The sequence below is a fragment of the Mus musculus genome, chromosome 6 (genome assembly GCF_000001635.26).
Source record: "Mus musculus strain C57BL/6J chromosome 6, GRCm38.p6 C57BL/6J".
Classification (NCBI taxonomy): Eukaryota; Metazoa; Chordata; class Mammalia; order Rodentia; family Muridae; genus Mus; species Mus musculus.
The window spans coordinates 34,804,846-34,822,087 of NC_000072.6; the positions used below are offsets into that span (position 1 = coordinate 34,804,846).

The following is a 17,242-nucleotide window of genomic DNA, read 5'->3' on the forward strand; positions in this document are numbered from 1 at the left end:
TCGCAGTGCAACCTTTATATTTAATCTGGCCTAACTAGCTCAAGGGCTGGGAACTTCCAAACCTCCCCACAGCTAGCACACCCTCCCTTCCAGTATTCCTGAGTTAATATTTTATAAATCTATATTTTATCTTTGCTGCCTTATTTCCTTCTGGGCAGCCCTCCCATGGGGCCGCTTTCCCTTTGCACCTACATTTCGGTTGTCTCACCCTCCTGCTCCTTCACTCCTCTCATGGTGGACTCCCTTTTTCCCTCTCCGTGTTTCTTGCTGGGGAATCCTAAAAGTCCCACCTCTGTCCTCCTGCCCAGTCATTGGCCGCTTGCTCTTTATTGACCAGTCAAAACACGAACTGTTGACCTGGATCCACAGTGGATATGTGAATTCCTATGTAAGCACAAATCAAATCCCCAACAGATACATGTAAATGACCATAGAATGGTCATTTATACAGACCAGATTCTGCCTTAAAATAAATCTTAACAAATTAGAAAGAATTCAAATCATAAAGTATGTTCTCTGACCACATGGAAATAGACTAGAAATCAATGAAAGAAGAAAAATTTGTCCAAACTCTTGGAAATTAAACTACATTTTAAAGAGGCCAAAGAGAAAATTTCAAGGAAGATTAGAAATATGTTACAAATAAAGTATTCTGAAATTTAGCTAATGTAGTAGTGCTTAGATTAAAATTTGTCGTAACAGACTTAGAATAAAACATTTCAAGTCAATATCTGGGTTTCTATGTAAGAAACTGGAAAACAAACTAAACTGAAAACAAGCAGAATGAAAAAGACAAAAAAAAAAAAAATTAGCCACCAAGCAGGCAGCTGATATAAGGGCCCCAACACACATACAGTAGAGGACTGCCTGGTCTGTGTTCATTCAGAGATGATGTGCCTAACCCTCAAGAGACTGGAGGCCCCAGGGAGTTTAGAGGTGGGGTGGGGAGTGGAGATAATCCACAAGGAGATAAGGGGTGGGGAGGAGGTGTGGGATGTGGAAGAGTCGGAGGGCGGATGAGAGGTTGGGGGGAAATAAAATATGGAGTGTAAAAATAATAAATTAAAAAAATAGCAGAATAATAGTAAGTTTCCTCCTGGGGCCCATGTCCTTTTAAGCACCAGGTCCTCTTTGGCACATGTTAGCTACCATGGTGATGTTGGAAACAGAAATGATGAATAAATAAATAAAACAGAGCTTATACTGGAAAACTCAATTAAGACTGATAAAACTTTCCCAAAAACTGACGAGAAAGAGAAAGATTACAAAAGTGACTAATTGAAGATTATTTCCTGCAGATTGAGCAGCCAAGCACAATAAAAGGGATATCCTAGTGGATATCCGCTACTCAAGAACCTCGGGTTTATGTGACTTGATGACGCTTCTTCATGGGTCGTCATAAAACATTAAACGGTTGTTACACACATTATAAGTAATACATTTATGAGACTTAGACCATATTCTCAGAAATTACATTGATAAACTAAAAAGAGACACAGAATGCCATGCTATATTTAAAATTACTACACTAACTAGAAGGACGCCTCAGCAGGAAAAGGCACCTGTTACCAAGCTTAATGATCTGGGTTTGACACCTGGGACCCACATAGTGCCAGAGAGAATGAACTCCCACCAGTTTTTTTTTTCTTGCCTCCATAATCATGTGGTAACATGTGCCAAAGAGGACCTGGTGCTAACAAGGACATGGGCCCTAGGAGGAAACTTACTATTATTCTGCTAAGTGGGCATAGCAATAGAACTATTCCTGATAACTTGTTGCTATACTCATAGATCCTCATATTGTCCAACCCTTATTAGAGAAGCTTCCATTAAATGCTAAATAGCACAGAAACCCAGTACAGGTCAATATGCAGAGATTAAGAGACTTTGTGATGCTCATCCTTTAATGACATGTCTGCATCACACTCTCAGTGCTCAAGAATCTATGTAGAAGAGGGCTGGAGAGATGGCTCAGCGGTTAAGAGCACTGACTGCTCTTCCAAAGGTCCTGAGTTCAAATCCCAGCAACCACATGGTGGCTCACAACCATCTGTAATGAGATCTGACACCCTCTTCTGGTGTGTCTGAAGACAGCTACAGTGTACTTACATATAACAACAAATAAATCTTAAAAAAAAAAAAAGAATCTATATAGAAGAAGAACAGAAAGAGTGTAAAAGCCAGAGGTAGTAGACTACTTCCAGGAACCAGCATTGTCCAGATACAAGAAGGAAGATGCACATACTAACTCACAGAAAGCGTGACAGCACATATAAGACCTGCTCAAGTTCAAGCAAGACAAAATCCCAACATGAGGCAGGTGAGCAGGATGAAGTCGCACCCCTAACTAAGGAGCTATTGGTAATCAACAGCTGCTGAGTGACTGGTTTTCTTCAATAGGTTGATGCCTAGTGTATAGACACACTCCAGGGCAGACCCCACACCCAGGAGTAGTAGACCATAACAAGCTGAACTCCATGTGTTGTGTTGTGGCTATTGTCATTATGCTTTTGTTGTTGTTGTTGTTGATGATGATGATGTTAGGAAGAGAGAGTAAGAGAATATGAACTCAGGTGGGTAGAGAAGAGAGGAAGGTTCTAGAAGGAATTTGTGGAGGGAAATAAATATCAAAATATATTGTATGAAATTATCAAAGAATGAATAAAATATTATTTGAAATACATAAAATATATAAGAAAAGGAGATGAGGTTGAGAGGCAGAAGAGGAATTGCAGGAATTAGAAAGAAGGAGTAAAGAATAGCAATGATCAAGATGCATTGTATACATGTATGGAAAATCCAAAGAATTAAAATTAAAAATAACTTATCAAATAAACATTAAATATTTTTCTGGTGTAATAAAAAGTATATACAATAATGCTATTCTTAACATCATACTGAACTTTTTTAAATTAGGTATTTTCTTCATTTACATTTCCAATGCTGTCCCCAAAGTCCCCCCATACCCTCCCCCACCTTCTCCCCTACCTACCCACTCCCACTTCTTGGCCCTGGCATTCCCCTGTACTGAGGCATATAAAGTTTGCACGACCAATGGGCCTCTCTTTCCAATGATGGCCGACTAGGCCATCTTCTGATACATATGCAGCTAGAAACATGAGCTCCGGGGCAAGGGGGGGGGGGGTACTGGTTAGTTCATCCCTTTAGCTCCTTGGGTACTTTCTCTAGCTCCTCCATTGGGGGCCCTGTGATCCATCCAATAGCTGACTGTGAGCATCCACTTCTGTGTTTGCTAGGCCCCAGCATAGCCTCACAAGACACAGCTATATCAGGGTCCTTTCAGCAAAATCTTGCTAGTGCATGCAATGGTGTCAGCATTTGGAGGCTGATTATGGGATGGATCCCCGGGTATGGCAGTCTCTAGATGGTCCATCCTTTCGTCTCAGCTCCAAACTTTGTCTCTGTACCTCCTTCCATGGGTGTTTTGTCCCCAATTCTAAGAAGGGCCAAGTGTCCACACTTTGGTCTTGGTTCTTCTTGAATTTCATGTGTTTTGCAAATTGTATCTTGTATCTTCAGTATTCTAAGTTTCTGGGCAATATCCACTTATCAGTGAGTACATATCATGTGAGTTCTTTTGTGATTAGGTTCCCTCACTCAGGATGATGCCCTCTAGGTCCATCCATTTGCCTAGGAATTTCATAAATTCATTCTTTTTAATAGCTGAGTAGTACTCCATTGTGTAAATGTACCACATTTTCTGTATCCATTCCTCTGTTGAGGGGCATCTGGGTTCTTTCCAGCTTCTGGCTATTATAAATAAGGCTGCTATGAACATAGTGGAGCATATGTCCTTCTTACCAGTTGGGGCATCTTCTGGATATAAGCCCAGAAGAGGTATTGCAGGATCCTCCGGTAGTACTATGTCCAATTTTCTGAGGAACTGCCAGACTGATTTCCAGAGTGGTTGTACAAGCTTGCAATCCCACCAGCAATGGAGGAGTGTTCCCCTTTCTCCACATCCTCGCCAGCATCTGCTGTCACCTGAATTTTTGATCTTGGCCATTCTGACTGGTGTGAGATGGAATCTCAGGGTTGTTTTGATTTGCATTTTCCTGATGATTAAGGATGCTGAACATTTTTTCAGGTGCTTCTCAGCCATTCGGTATTCCTCAGGTGAGAAAAAAAAAAAAGGAAAAATGTCAATATTCATACTGAACTTTTTAAAAGACTTTTTAAAAGATATTTTCTTCATAAGACCAAACAAGGATACCTCTCCTTATTCCTTCCTTTCTTAAAGCAGGACTAGGGACTGACCTCAGGAGCTCATACATGTGTGGCCAGTGCTCTTCCCTGGGCTCCAGGCTCAGCCCTATACTTACTCTTTCCATACATCGTTCTGTAAGTTGTAAAGGTAAGAAGGCAGACTCACTATAAAGCAGTTATGAAGGCACGTTTGCCCACAGAGGAAATTCAATCTACATAAACTTTTAGAAGAAGTAAGTGATTTTAGAATGTGCATTAGGGTAAAAGGTCAGTCCAGATTTTTAAATAGTCAAATAAATAGCTGTGAGCTAAAATTTTAAACAATACTATTTTGTCATAATTCATAATGAGTAACTATAAGTCTAACAAAATGTGTAAATCTTTATGCTAAAATCTTAAGAATGCTGACAAAGATCCAAATTAACAGAGAGATATACTATATTTATGGATTGAGACAATAAACACAGTATTCACTCTCCTAAATGATAGGTAGAATTAACACAATTCCAAAAACATCAAAGCATAATTGTTTACAGATATAAGTATATTTGTGTTATTCTAAGTAATGCAAAGAAATTGGGCCTAGCAAATCAATTTTGGAGAAAAGTTAAAGAAATCTCACTATCAGATTTTCAGATACCATAATACAATTGTGATTGAGATAATGAACGTAGGGAAGCACATAGACGCTGAGAGCAAGTCCAGTGGTAGAGCCACATGTGTACGGCTTCGTGTGAAGGCTGAAGGGGGACCTGTTGCAAAGGATATCAGAACAATCGGACTTCATATACAGCATCCTCCACCTAAACCTCACATCTTAAATGTTAGATATAAAACTTTTGTCACATGAAGATGGCCAAAAAGTTCCTGAACATTATGATAGTTTCTATTAATTGCCAACTTGACAGGCCATAAAATCACTGGAGAGAGAAATCTCTGGTTATGCCTTTGGAAGCTTAACTAGATTAATTTAATTGGAGTAAGAGAACCCAAACAAAATATGGGCAGTACCTCATGGGCTGGGGACCTATACTGAATGAGAAGCAAGTGAGTTGAGCACAGGCATTGGTTTCCTCTGCTGCCCAACAGTGGAGGCAATGTAAACAGCCGCTCCAATTTCTGCCACCATGCCTTTCCACCTTGGTGGACTGCATACTCCACTGTGAGCCAAAATCAACCCCTCCTTTTAACGTTGCTTCTGTCGGTTATTGTGGTAAAGCAACTAGAAAAGCTGATATACCCATCTACCAAGTGCATGAACCATTGAGTCCTAGTAAACTGATAAATTAGACTACTTCCAATTAGTTTATTTTTGTCCTCTAAAAGGTCTTTGTAAGTGGATATAAAGTACTGTAGGTGGAAAATATCTACACTCTCATATCTTGCATAGATCTCAGAGTTAGAATAACTAAGTAATAAAAGTTTTACAATAAAATGGCAGAGATATTAGATATATACTTGTCTTCGGGTTTCTATTGCTATGAAGCAATACCATAACCACAGCAACTCTCTTTTTTTTTTTAAACCAGAACATTTATTTTATGACTGATTGAAATCCTTAAGATGAACTGGATGCTGCAACAGCTGCCCTCTTGGGTTTAGGTGTTGTCCCCTCATGGAATCCGTGTCTGAATCTGCGGTAGACAATCTTTAGGTGCCTCATCTGACCAGTCCGGTAGTGTTTCCTCTCTTAGCCTTGGCACTCCAGTTATACTTCCTCTTGCGCTTGGCAGGGTAGCCACATTTGCCACAACTCTTATATTATTTAGTTGGGGCTGGTTTAAAGTTCAGACATTTAGTCAATTATTGTCATAGGGGAAGCATGGCAATGTGCAAGAAGACATTCTGTTTGAGAAGGAGCTGAAAGTTCTCTCTGAGCAGGAAGCAAGAAGAGAGTGATAATTTGATCTGGTGTGAGCTTCCCTGTAACACACTTCCTCTAACAAGGCCATACCTATACCAACAAGGCCACACCTCCAACAACACTACTCCCTAAGGGTTTTTGGTACCTATTTTCAATTCAAATCACCACAATACTTCTTAAAAATAATATATAATGCTAAATAAGCATATGAAAAAGGTATTTAACTTCATTAGCCACCAGGTAGCTACAAGTGAAAACAAAAAACAAAAAACAAAAAAAAAAAAAAAAAAAAACATGATGAGGAGGTACAACTACTTTTAAAGAATTGTCACCTATACTCAATGCTAAGAATTTGGAGCAGCAGGAACTCACATACATTGTTCATAGGGACACTGAATGACACAGCATTTTAGAGAATAGTTTGCTTACAGAGTTAAATGTGCAGTTATAATGTGATCAAGCAGTCCCATGCCTAGGGATGAACCATAGGGAAAAACATTGAAAACTTACATCCATATGTAAACCTGTACATATAATTGTTTTTAGGAACTCCTTTAATTTCTAAAAGTGAAACAGTCTAAACATAGACTTTATGTAGTATAGGCACACAGCGGAATTCCCTCAGTAATAAAAGAGAATGAATATTTCTACATGCAACAACTTGGATAAATCTCAAAAAGTATTATACTAAAGTAAGGAAGCCAGTCTCAAAAGGTTGCCAACACAATTCCATTTAGAGGGTAGTCATGAAAACACAATAACATAGTGACAAAGAGAGAAGTGTGATATCAGAAGAGTGTGGCAGCAAGGAATAGCATGAGGGGAGTTAAAAGAGACTGGGCAGGAAGGGAGCAGGGAGAGAGCTGCTGTGTCCAGTTGTGGTGGTGGTGATGCTGGTGACTAAGGGAAGCTCTACGCTCATTACAGTTCACAGAATGGACACAAATAAACCTTGTGTTAAAAAGCAAATCCCTCAATCTCTTGGTAGACACTTGTCTTAGTAAAAGAAACCAAAACAACATTGATCTCTTTATAAATATTTCAAGACATCTCCGGAGACAAGGTCTTTCATATGAAAGCAAAGACTCCTCATTCTATTTCTGGAAATCTACCATATGAATCTTCATCTGAAACATGCAGAATTTCTAGAACATACTAAAAATTCAAGATTCTGTGTGCAGTGACACACATCTGTAATCTCACCAGGGATGATTGCCGTGAGTATGAGGCTATCCTGGGCTATATAACAAGACACTGTCTCAAAAAAGAAAAAAGCAAGCAACGAAACAAGAACTGTTCCTAAAATTATATCATCCTGAACTAATAGTAGCAAAACTTAATAAGTTTATTTGGGACATGTTCTATGATGATAAAAGTATATTTATTATTGGGGTTACAATTTCTATTTCCTGAAATATAAATACATCATCCTTAAAATGAGTTATTTCCCAGCTTGGAAGTAGAGTCTGAGCCACACAGGGAATTAGAGGTCACCCTAGGCCACCGGAAATCCTGTCTCAAACAATAAAATAAAAACAGTTATTTTTAATTGATCAGGAAATAAAACATAGCACCTTCAGCTTTGAGAATTACAATATTTGTGGAGATTCCATTTAATTTTTGTTCTTTTTTTGTCCACTTAATGGGAATATAATTATATCACTTTTACCCCTCCTTTTTCCCTCCAGTCGCTCCCAGCTACTCTCCCTTGAACCCCATCCATGTCCCCCCTCTATTTGTTAATATGTATCTGTATGTAACAATAAAATCAAAGAAAAAGAAGCTGACCCTGGTATTTGCGAGTAACAATAATGAAGGGAAGGAGACTACCTACTTGTTCCTCCTTACACTCTTCCCAAAAAGTACATGTGTCATTTTTAACCACTGCTTCTCAGTTTTCCTTCTCAGCTTGCAAGTTTAACGTTCAGAAAAGCAAAGAGGGGACAGGAAGGGTTGTAATGTGGAAGATGGGCATCAGGAACAGCTTCACGCTGGAGGCCACCTTCTGCGGATCTACTCTGGGTAAATGTCCTTAATGACTTCTTCTGGAACAGTGAATCAAAGCTAGGCTTTGCTGTAAGATTAATGATAGGACAGTTCAGTAGTGAGCATGTGCTTGCACACTTACATTTGATCAGTCCTATAAGCAAGATGAATAAACTTCTCTTGTGGGGTATCTCATGTCATCATGTCCCTTTGTTTATAAAAGAATGTTCTGGGATGTACAACAAATAGTTGTTCTTTTTGTTCTTACGGGTTTTTAAAAAACGGGAATTCCTAATGATGTCAAGAAAAAGCAATATGCTTTAAATGATTTTATTTGATTTGTTGATTGCAAAGCAAAAATAGACTGGGTATTTTGCCTTGTCTATTTCTTGGGTTGGTTGGTTCATTCACTCATTGGATGTTGTCAATTTATATTTGAAAGGGAGCCTTTAGTTCCTGCAACTAGAAATGGAGCCATGCTCTGTGTTCTCTCATGAGGAATATCTTTATCATACTGAGCATGTACTAGTGAAGTCAGAATATTCTGTTTTAAAATGTCTTTAACACTCTTAGAAAAGGTTTCACATCTAGGTTGTATGATGGTACCTACCTATAATTTCAGCACTCAAAGAGACAACGACAAGCCGGGCGTGGTGGCGCACGCCTTTAATCGCAGCACTCAGGAGGCAGAGGCAGGTGGATTTCTGAGTTCGAGGCCAGCCTGATCTACAGAGTGAGTTCCAGGACAGCCAGGGCTATACAGAGAAACCTTGTCTTGAAAAACCAAAAGAACAAAAACAAAAACAGAAAGAGAGAGAGACAACGACAGGCAGACCTTGAGTTCAAGGTCAGCTTAGGCTACATAAAAGAATGGTTTCCATTTTGAAAAAGGAAAATGCTGGAAACTCACATTTGTAATTTCTACCTAGGTTTTTCTTTGTTCTTTGTTTTTGTTTTGAGACATAGTCTCTTCATAGCCCTGGCTGTCCTGGAACTCACTATGTAGACTAGATTTCCCTCAAATTCAAAAATGTCTTCTGAGTCTCCCTCTGTCTTCTGAGTTGCTGGAACTAAAGGCATATGTCACCGTGCCTAGTGATCTCCTAGCTTTTTGTGTGACCTTAAGCTGAGGTAACATCATTCATAATAACGAAAAATTTCTCATGGAATTTTTCTCAGAGTAGTTATCATCACTGTTAATACTTGGTAACCATAACTAAAACTGTCTTACTAACTTTTTTTCTGCCTCACAACACATAAGCTTTGAATGAGCTTTGCCCCGAGAAGAAATGAGCAAAAGCATTAACCTATTAACTGACCTACTCCAGAGTAGAAAATTGAAAGGACAGAATGTGGAATCATACCTGTGTTTTATTTATAGTGTCTCACAATTTAGACGTATCATAACAAGAAAAATTAGTATCTCGTTCTCCAAGGTGAATCAATTTTGTGATGTTTTAGGCAATAAACGAGGCACTCATTTCGGCACAAAAGATTTAGAGTCGATGGGATATCATTTTTGTGATTCTCTGTTGGACTACTGTGATCCTGACAGGAGCAAAGTAAGTCAACTTAACTTGGATAAGTATCAGATTCAGGCTATCACATAAATGGCCTGTCTGCTGTCCTACAGCAGGTTTCCCGTTTTAATAGTCTAATGGTTTTCTGAGTTTGGGTGTATGTAGTAATCACCCTGTGACTATTACTATTGATACATCTAAGTATTCAATTAGCTTAATTAGAAAGTAATGTTATTCTTATAATGAACTCATTTATATTTTTTCTTAGTATTATCAGTGCTTGAAAGAATTAGAAGAAATGGAGAAACATTTGAGCTCCGAAAGAGTCTCTGATAACACAGATACTTCTCTAGTAGAAATTTCTTTGGATGTAGAGTCTAGGTAAGTCAAGAACATTGACATAATTTGTTACACTATTTTACTGAGCTATTTTTATACTACTTGGATATTACTGTCAGTTCCACACAGAAAATTCTGACTCATATTAGGGAAAGTTTTCACAAGTGCATTATCTTGGTCAACTATATCAAGGCTTCATTTGATTTATTCAATAATAAGCACTGTCATTTGCCATGTGTTTACTACATGTGAAAGAAACCCCAAGTTGTTTTGCATTGCCTCTATTTATCATTTAGAAAATTTTATATCTGCAGCAAAACCAAGTAGACATTAGAGAGGTTTAGCATATATCCCCTCCCCTATTCTTATACATCCAGGGCCTCTCCTCCTGTTATCAGCATCCCAGAGTGATATATATTTCAATGAATTTTATTAACACCCAGTTGTCACCCAGTGTCCATAGTCCACATTAGCAGATACACCAGTCAGAAAGTAGTTTCACATGCTGTGGATTTGGACAAATTTATAATGACATGTATCCTACCATCATAGTATAAAACAGGGTATCTTCACTGTGTGGCCTCATGCCTCTGTTTATTCTTTCTACCTTAACCACTGGCAACCACAGCTCTCTATCATTGTCTACTTAGTTTTGCCTTTTCCAGAGTGTCATCTGGCATGAAGTGTATAGCATATAAGCTTTTCAAACTGCCTTCTATCACCTACTTACATGCTTACAAAATTCCTCTGTTCTCTTCATGGTGCAACGGCACATTTATTTTTTAGCTGTAAATAGTAAGCATTGTCTGAATATACCAGAATTATCCACTCAACTGAAGAATACTTATTTGCTGCCAAGGGTCAGCATCATAAATAAAACTTCTATAAGCATCCTTCTGCAAGTTCTTCTGTGATACATTCTCATTTCCTTTGAGTAAGAATCAAGCATTGTGATTGCCAATGTAAAAGTACAGTTTGTTGTACTGTTTTACTATGTGTGCCCTTTCTAGCAAGCCCAGTATAGTGTTGTAGGTCTCACATATAAAATTCCAAGAGTCGTATCGCCCAGGACCAGATGGTGAAGCACTCATGTCATGCAGAAGGGGCTTCTTCTCTCAGAGCTGTTCTCTCAGGATTGTTTTGATTTGGGTTTATTTGTTTCCTTAAACAGTGGAGTAGTACACTTGCTCTTTACAATTAAATTTCAGATGTTAAGAACTCTTAAAAGAGACCTACTGTCAATGAAATTTTAAGTTGACAATGTCATTGCTGATGATTGTTCTATGGAACTTACCTTAACTGACCTTCATGTCTATTAATTAGTAACTTGCATTTCTTTTGCTTCTGTTCTTAATAACCACCATCCTCTGAGGCTATGAAGTAGACTATTTTAGCTACCTGATATAGATAGATTGGGTACTATTTTGGAAAGTGTTGCATTAAACATGTTAGTACTATTAACTTGTCAGCGCTAGATTTAGATTTGGGGTGATGTCCAGTGATGGTATAGCATTTGTCTATAGTCCGCCAGATTTATTACCAGATCACCTACTGCTACTATATTTTCGTTTCTAAAGAACCTCCATACTGTTTTAAATGGCAGCTGCTACATCAGTTTGAGTTTTGTATTTGCATTATAAATTTATTTGCAATTTCATTCTTGTACATGTAAATATATAGTTTGCTAGAACCATCTGCTGAAAAGGTTATCCTTTCCCTATTATGTACCATTGATACCTCGGTTGGATATCCGTTGACTATTGTGAGATTAATGCGGATTGTTAAATTGACTTTCTTGAGAGACATCTAAAAGATTAGTAAAGAATACCTGTGAGTGTACATTTATGGGACATTTGAAGAGAGGATTAGATCAAGAGGGCTGTAACAGTTCATTCATTTGATGGATTCAAAACTTCAGGCAATTGGAAGATGAGAGAACTATAACAGATAAGGCCCAATTAAGTTGCTGGGACTGTGACTTTTTAAGAGCTTGTCTTTGCCTTTGCCCTGGACCTTGCTCATTATTCTTCTAGAGAGAAGGACAGAGATATTAAAACATAACATAATCAGGTAGGCTGAGGGTGACTTACTGTAGACCTTGAGTGGCTCATTGTATAAGAAATTCCTTAAGTTATATAGAAGGATGTCACAATTAGGCAGAAAGTTAACTATTGGCTAATACTGACTTGACATTTCAAATAAAAATATCAACAATTTTTAATAATAATTAATAAAGCCTTGTCTTGAAAAAACAACCTAAATTTTATGACATGAGCAAGAGGGAAGTCTATGACAAGAATTCTAATTGCCTTACGAGAACACCATTTTCTGTTTAATATTTATTCTTCTAAAAGTGAATGACAGTGCATAAAAATGGTACTATTTTATATCTATTTTCTATTGTTATGCAGTAACTATTAGGTTTCAGATAATCTAATGGAATTTTACTCATGACTTAAGAACCATGTGTAAATAGTGATACAATTTTTGTCCAGTCTGTCAGTCACAAATGCTACGTTCTCTCCACTGATTCTTCTGTTAGTTCTTATTGTTACAGTTCTTTTTCTTCACATATTTTCACCTATTGCTGCTAGTATGCTCTTGCTTTCTTAATCAAACTACAACAATGCCTTATACATACTAAGTTCCACAAATATTTGGAAGCTTTCTTCTGAACCCCTTTCAGTTCTCAAGTAAGCATCTAGTAATTTTCATGTTCCTCTGTTTTAAGACAGATATGCATATGTAGGATGTAGAGTATTCCTGCATTTCAAGAGTAAAGCTTCTTCATTGTGTATTAGGTTTTATACAGTTTCCAAAAGGAAAGATATTAACCAGATAATTCCACATTTTATAGATTCTTCTTGATAAGCATATTGGAGATAGGAAAACAAAATACTATCTCAATTTTGCAGAGAGCCAAGATGTTTAAAAAGCAGTTCTAGTTAGGCATGATGGTACATCGCTACAATTTCAGGACTTGGAATCCAAAGCAGGAGGATGATAAATTTTAGGCCAGCCTGAACAACATACTGATACCCTTTCTCAAAAAACAAGAATCATTCTAGACAGCATACTCTATTTGTGTCACGTTTTATGGTGCTAGATAATAGAAGATTTCTTTGTACATTAAAATACTTGATCTTACTTTTCTTATGCTGGCTTAGAATTGCCATTAATCATTTTCAAATAGTCCATCAACAGTGATAGATTTGAGACTGTGGAATTTTATGCAGAAATAAGGAAAATCTGTATACACTGATAGTCTGTAATAAGAAACAAAGCACACAAAAGTTTTACATAGGAAGAATAATATCTTTTATATAGAATAAGGATATAAAATGTACAGTTATTCATGTTTTAAGATCTAAAACAATAAAAGAATAAGTTTTAAAACTAATAAAGGAAAAAACCCAATGAAAATTTAATATGCATCATTAGGAAATTGCAAATTAAAACAATGAAACACCACAACAAACATTTTTAGAATTTCTTAAAATCCAAAACCCTAGCAATACTAAATGCTAGTAAAAGTGTGGGAACATAGGACCTCTCTTTTGGGTGGGATTATTTTGAGTGACTCTTCCTGGGGAGGTGTGAATAAAGTTCTATTCATCCTAGAGAGGGCCCCAATACAGACCAAGGAATCATTTGACTTGAGTTTAGCTGGTGAGCCTGTGAACGCATATTGGAATTACTAACAGAAGTATATGTGCCTCAAAGGCTGCTGCAGCACCAAAGGCCCTTCCCAGCACAGGTGACAACTCACCAAAGTTGCATCCATAGTAGCCCCTGACCACTTCTGCTGGTACCTCTTTCTGGTACCAAAGAAAGCCTCCTTCCCAGAAGCTGACTTCTTAGCAAATTTGAAGTAGGGGGTTGTGGCTTTTGTAACGTTCTCAGTTTCCTGAGCCTTGTAGGTTTCAGGACCTCCCTGGGCCTTAGCTTCCTGAGTCCGATAAATCTCCTTCCAGGAGAAATGTTTTAATTCAGAGGAAATAGCTTTACAACACTCTGTCGTTTGCCTTGGCTCTTATAGTTGTCCCATCGTCTCTTCTGTGCTGTCCCCTGAGCCATAAATGGAATTATATAGCATGGAGTCACTATTCCACAGCAACAGTCACTCCCAGCAACCTCACCTTTTGTGAGTTTCCATTGTAGCCACTGCACACTGAAAACGTGAAGTCTCCTTCCATATCAGTAATCAATGTACATGATCACAAAAGAGTTAGAAGGCGGGTGAACAGGCTCATATTTGATTGGCAGACAATAGTGTTCAGATGCAGAATATTTGCTAAAAATCGTAATGTTTCCTATAAAGGCCATTATTAAGGCCTTCATTTTCATACTGTTCCCATCTATGCTAAAGGTAGATCTATCTTCTATCACTTCAGCTTATTCTCTCATATTTTCCATTTTCCCTGCAAAATCATAACTAACATGAAAAATAGCACCCATGTGTCCTTTACTTAAAATTCCTCCCTGAGTTAAGCAAATTCTTTATGGACAGACATATCAGTCTTAGTTGCTTGTCTTATCCACAGCAAAGGCCACACAACTGATGTCACATCCTCCTTACAATCCTGTCCCATACATGATACTTTTTTCTATTTTTGAAATTAAAAGAAAAAATTACTGTAGATCTGAAAACAACTCCTCCAGATGTGACTTTTCTATAAAACCATAGTTATACAATGCATTGCATGTAACATATTAAAACACACACTAGACAGAAATACAAAAACCATGACCCCACGATTCTGCAACAATTGAGCAAAGATAACATTCCTATGGAACAACATGGTTAACTTAAAAAGAATGGGCTCTTTAAGCACTATTAACAGAAAAGCATAGATGGATGCGTGTTCAGTTGCATACACTAAAGTGACCCTTAGGCACTAGGAGTCAGCATTTTGTCAATGAGCAGTAACACATACTATAAACATGCATGGTGTCAAAGGAACATTACTAGCATTAAAAAGGGAGCTCTGTCCACTAGGCAGTAAAACATTCTACAGCACTGTGTCTCAACTTGTATAGGTCAGGACCCCTTCGGGGGTCACATATCAGATATCCTGAATATCATAAAGCAAAAAATAATTTTAAGATTGGGAGTGACCACCACATGAGGAACTGTATTAAAGGGCCACAGCATTAAGAAGACTGAGGACCACTGCCTATACCACATCTGTTGTCCATTGTCAAATACACCGGTAGAAACTTTGAAGTGAAAAAAAAAGAAAAAAAGGAAAAGAAATAGAAATAGAAAAGTAGTGCCCTTTATTTTCTCTGTTTAAAATCAAACAGAAAACAAACACAAATTCTGTTGTACACTAACATCTTCAAAGTACATCATTTGTACAGAAGGACTAAGAACCAAACTCTGTTTACAGAGATCCAAACATGAGTGAGAGCACGCCCCTCACACGGCTTTCCGGTGATTCTCAGGAGGAACCACTTCGTAATCACTGGCCCTGAACAAAGGTGCAGAATGCTTCGCCAGATACTTGAGGAAATCATGAAAATCTGAGAGACTGCAGTATGCTGAAATTCTCACAGATCGCCCTGATGCACCATGTCCTAGGTGCATGGAGCACCACATTTACTGAGCTTATTTGCCTGGTGATCAAGCCCCAGTCATCCACAGCCATGGTGTCAGCTTTCAGGAATCTTTTAACTTCAACCCTGTCCATAAATTTGTCTTCATTTCCAATAGTTGGATCTACTTGGGCCCTCTTCTTCCCAGGAGGCTGAGGTGTCTCATGGTACTGTCATCACCTCCATTTCCTGGAGGTTTCTGCCTGTCCCTTTTTGTTGTCATGTCATTTTTCCACTGCAGGCCAGATGTCATCTTACCAGGAGCAGCCAGCCCCTCTCCTCTTGCCCTCTGATTGCCTTGCTCCTGATTAATTGGCCTTTAAAGTTCTCTGTTTCTGCAAATTTGTGTCCACGTATTTAAGAGCTCTGCTTTCTGGAACCCATTCATCCCAATTTCTGTTCCAACCAGTGTGATGTATGAAATATTCCCCTTGTTTGTCCTTTTGGCCCTTGCTTTGTAGAGATGAAGTCCATGAAAGCATAGCACTCGCTCTCCCTCCTGGAATTTAGGCCTTAGGTCTGCTTGGGTACCAAGTCTGTAAGTGATTCACTCCCTCCTCCTTCTCCTACCACCTGCAATTACCACCCTCCTACTGTCTACTGCATGCTACTTTCAAGGCTGCCACTATAATTTCTAGTCCATCAGCATTTGGGGGTATCCTCATACTTGTATGATAGATGCCATTCATCAAGAAGACATGTCACTCCATACCATTTAGAAGAAACTGGTCACTGGGATTGCTCCTCTCTCAGATGCCTTGATTGCATATCTTATCACTCACGTAACTTCCACTACAATAAGGAGTTATACCATCTTAACCATGTAAAAAAATGTAGCCACACTAGAATTGTCCCTATGGATTCTCTACCCTTAGACAGATGAGCCATAATTGCATGACTGGGTCATGAAACTACTACACACTAGCTCATCCTTGGTTCTTGGGTTTTAAACCAAACAAAATGAAAAAAGTCCACACAGTATTCATAATAGCTTTATTTATACTTGCCCAAACTGGAAGCAACCAGATGTCTTCCAATAGATGGATGACTTTTTTTAAGTGTGTCCATATAATGCACTATTATTCAATTATTAAAAATGAGTTGTCAAACAATAAAGATATAACAGAACAGAAACTTGAGTCCATATCACAACCACATCAAGTGGGTTTCATCTCGATGAGAACAAAGTCAAAACAAACCATGGCCAAGAAATAATAACTGAGAAAGATTTGCTACCTCTAGCAGGTACGGAGAGCCAAAAGCAATGCCTTCCTTAAAGGCAGTGTGGGAATTTTACTTAGAAAGCCTATAAAGATTAATATAAGAAAGCACTATAAGGATGGACTTCCCTGAGCATGCTCAGTTAAGGAGTAGATTCTTGACCATGCTCAGTTTAATGTCATGCTACACGAAAGAATGATGGCAGAGACATTGGGGCATTTGTGGCCCGGGGTCATGTAGTAGATATGAAAAGGGAAAAATGGCAGACAGGACATGCTCAATTTGCATTCTAAAGGTAGCAAACATGCTTAGATTCATCCCAAAGATAGTGGACAGAAATGCCTCTAGGCTTATCTAACTTTGTTCAAAAAACCTTTGGTTGAAATAAAGGAAATGGCACTTTCGTGGTATATCAATCTAGGAGTTTGCCTCTAACGTGTCTGCCTCAGTCTTGGTAGCAATCCTGGGAAATGAAAGACGCCTGATA

At 38.3% G+C, this 17,242-nt stretch overlaps 1 protein-coding gene across 10 annotated transcripts in view; it reads left to right on the forward strand.

The window, feature by feature from the left end:
- The window catches only part of Agbl3 (ATP/GTP binding protein-like 3), an 80,508-nt gene that overhangs the window by 24,414 nt on the left and 38,852 nt on the right, over nucleotides 1-17,242 (forward strand). For 8 of the 10 annotated variants that reach the window (XR_377500.4, XR_377501.4, NM_001289656.1 and 5 more), the window contains 3 exons: nucleotides 7,987-8,113; nucleotides 9,539-9,639; nucleotides 9,866-9,978. Coding sequence is in view for 7 of the 10 variants with exons in the window: in NM_001289656.1 (NP_001276585.1) it covers nucleotides 7,987-8,113; nucleotides 9,539-9,639; nucleotides 9,866-9,978 (341 nt within the window). In the remaining 3 variants the exon portion in view is untranslated. Of the gene's footprint in view, nucleotides 1-7,986; nucleotides 8,114-9,538; nucleotides 9,640-9,865; nucleotides 9,979-15,329; nucleotides 15,877-17,242 lie in introns of those variants that run through there. The other 2 variants (XM_006506734.4, XR_003956265.1) reach the window with 2 other exon arrangements.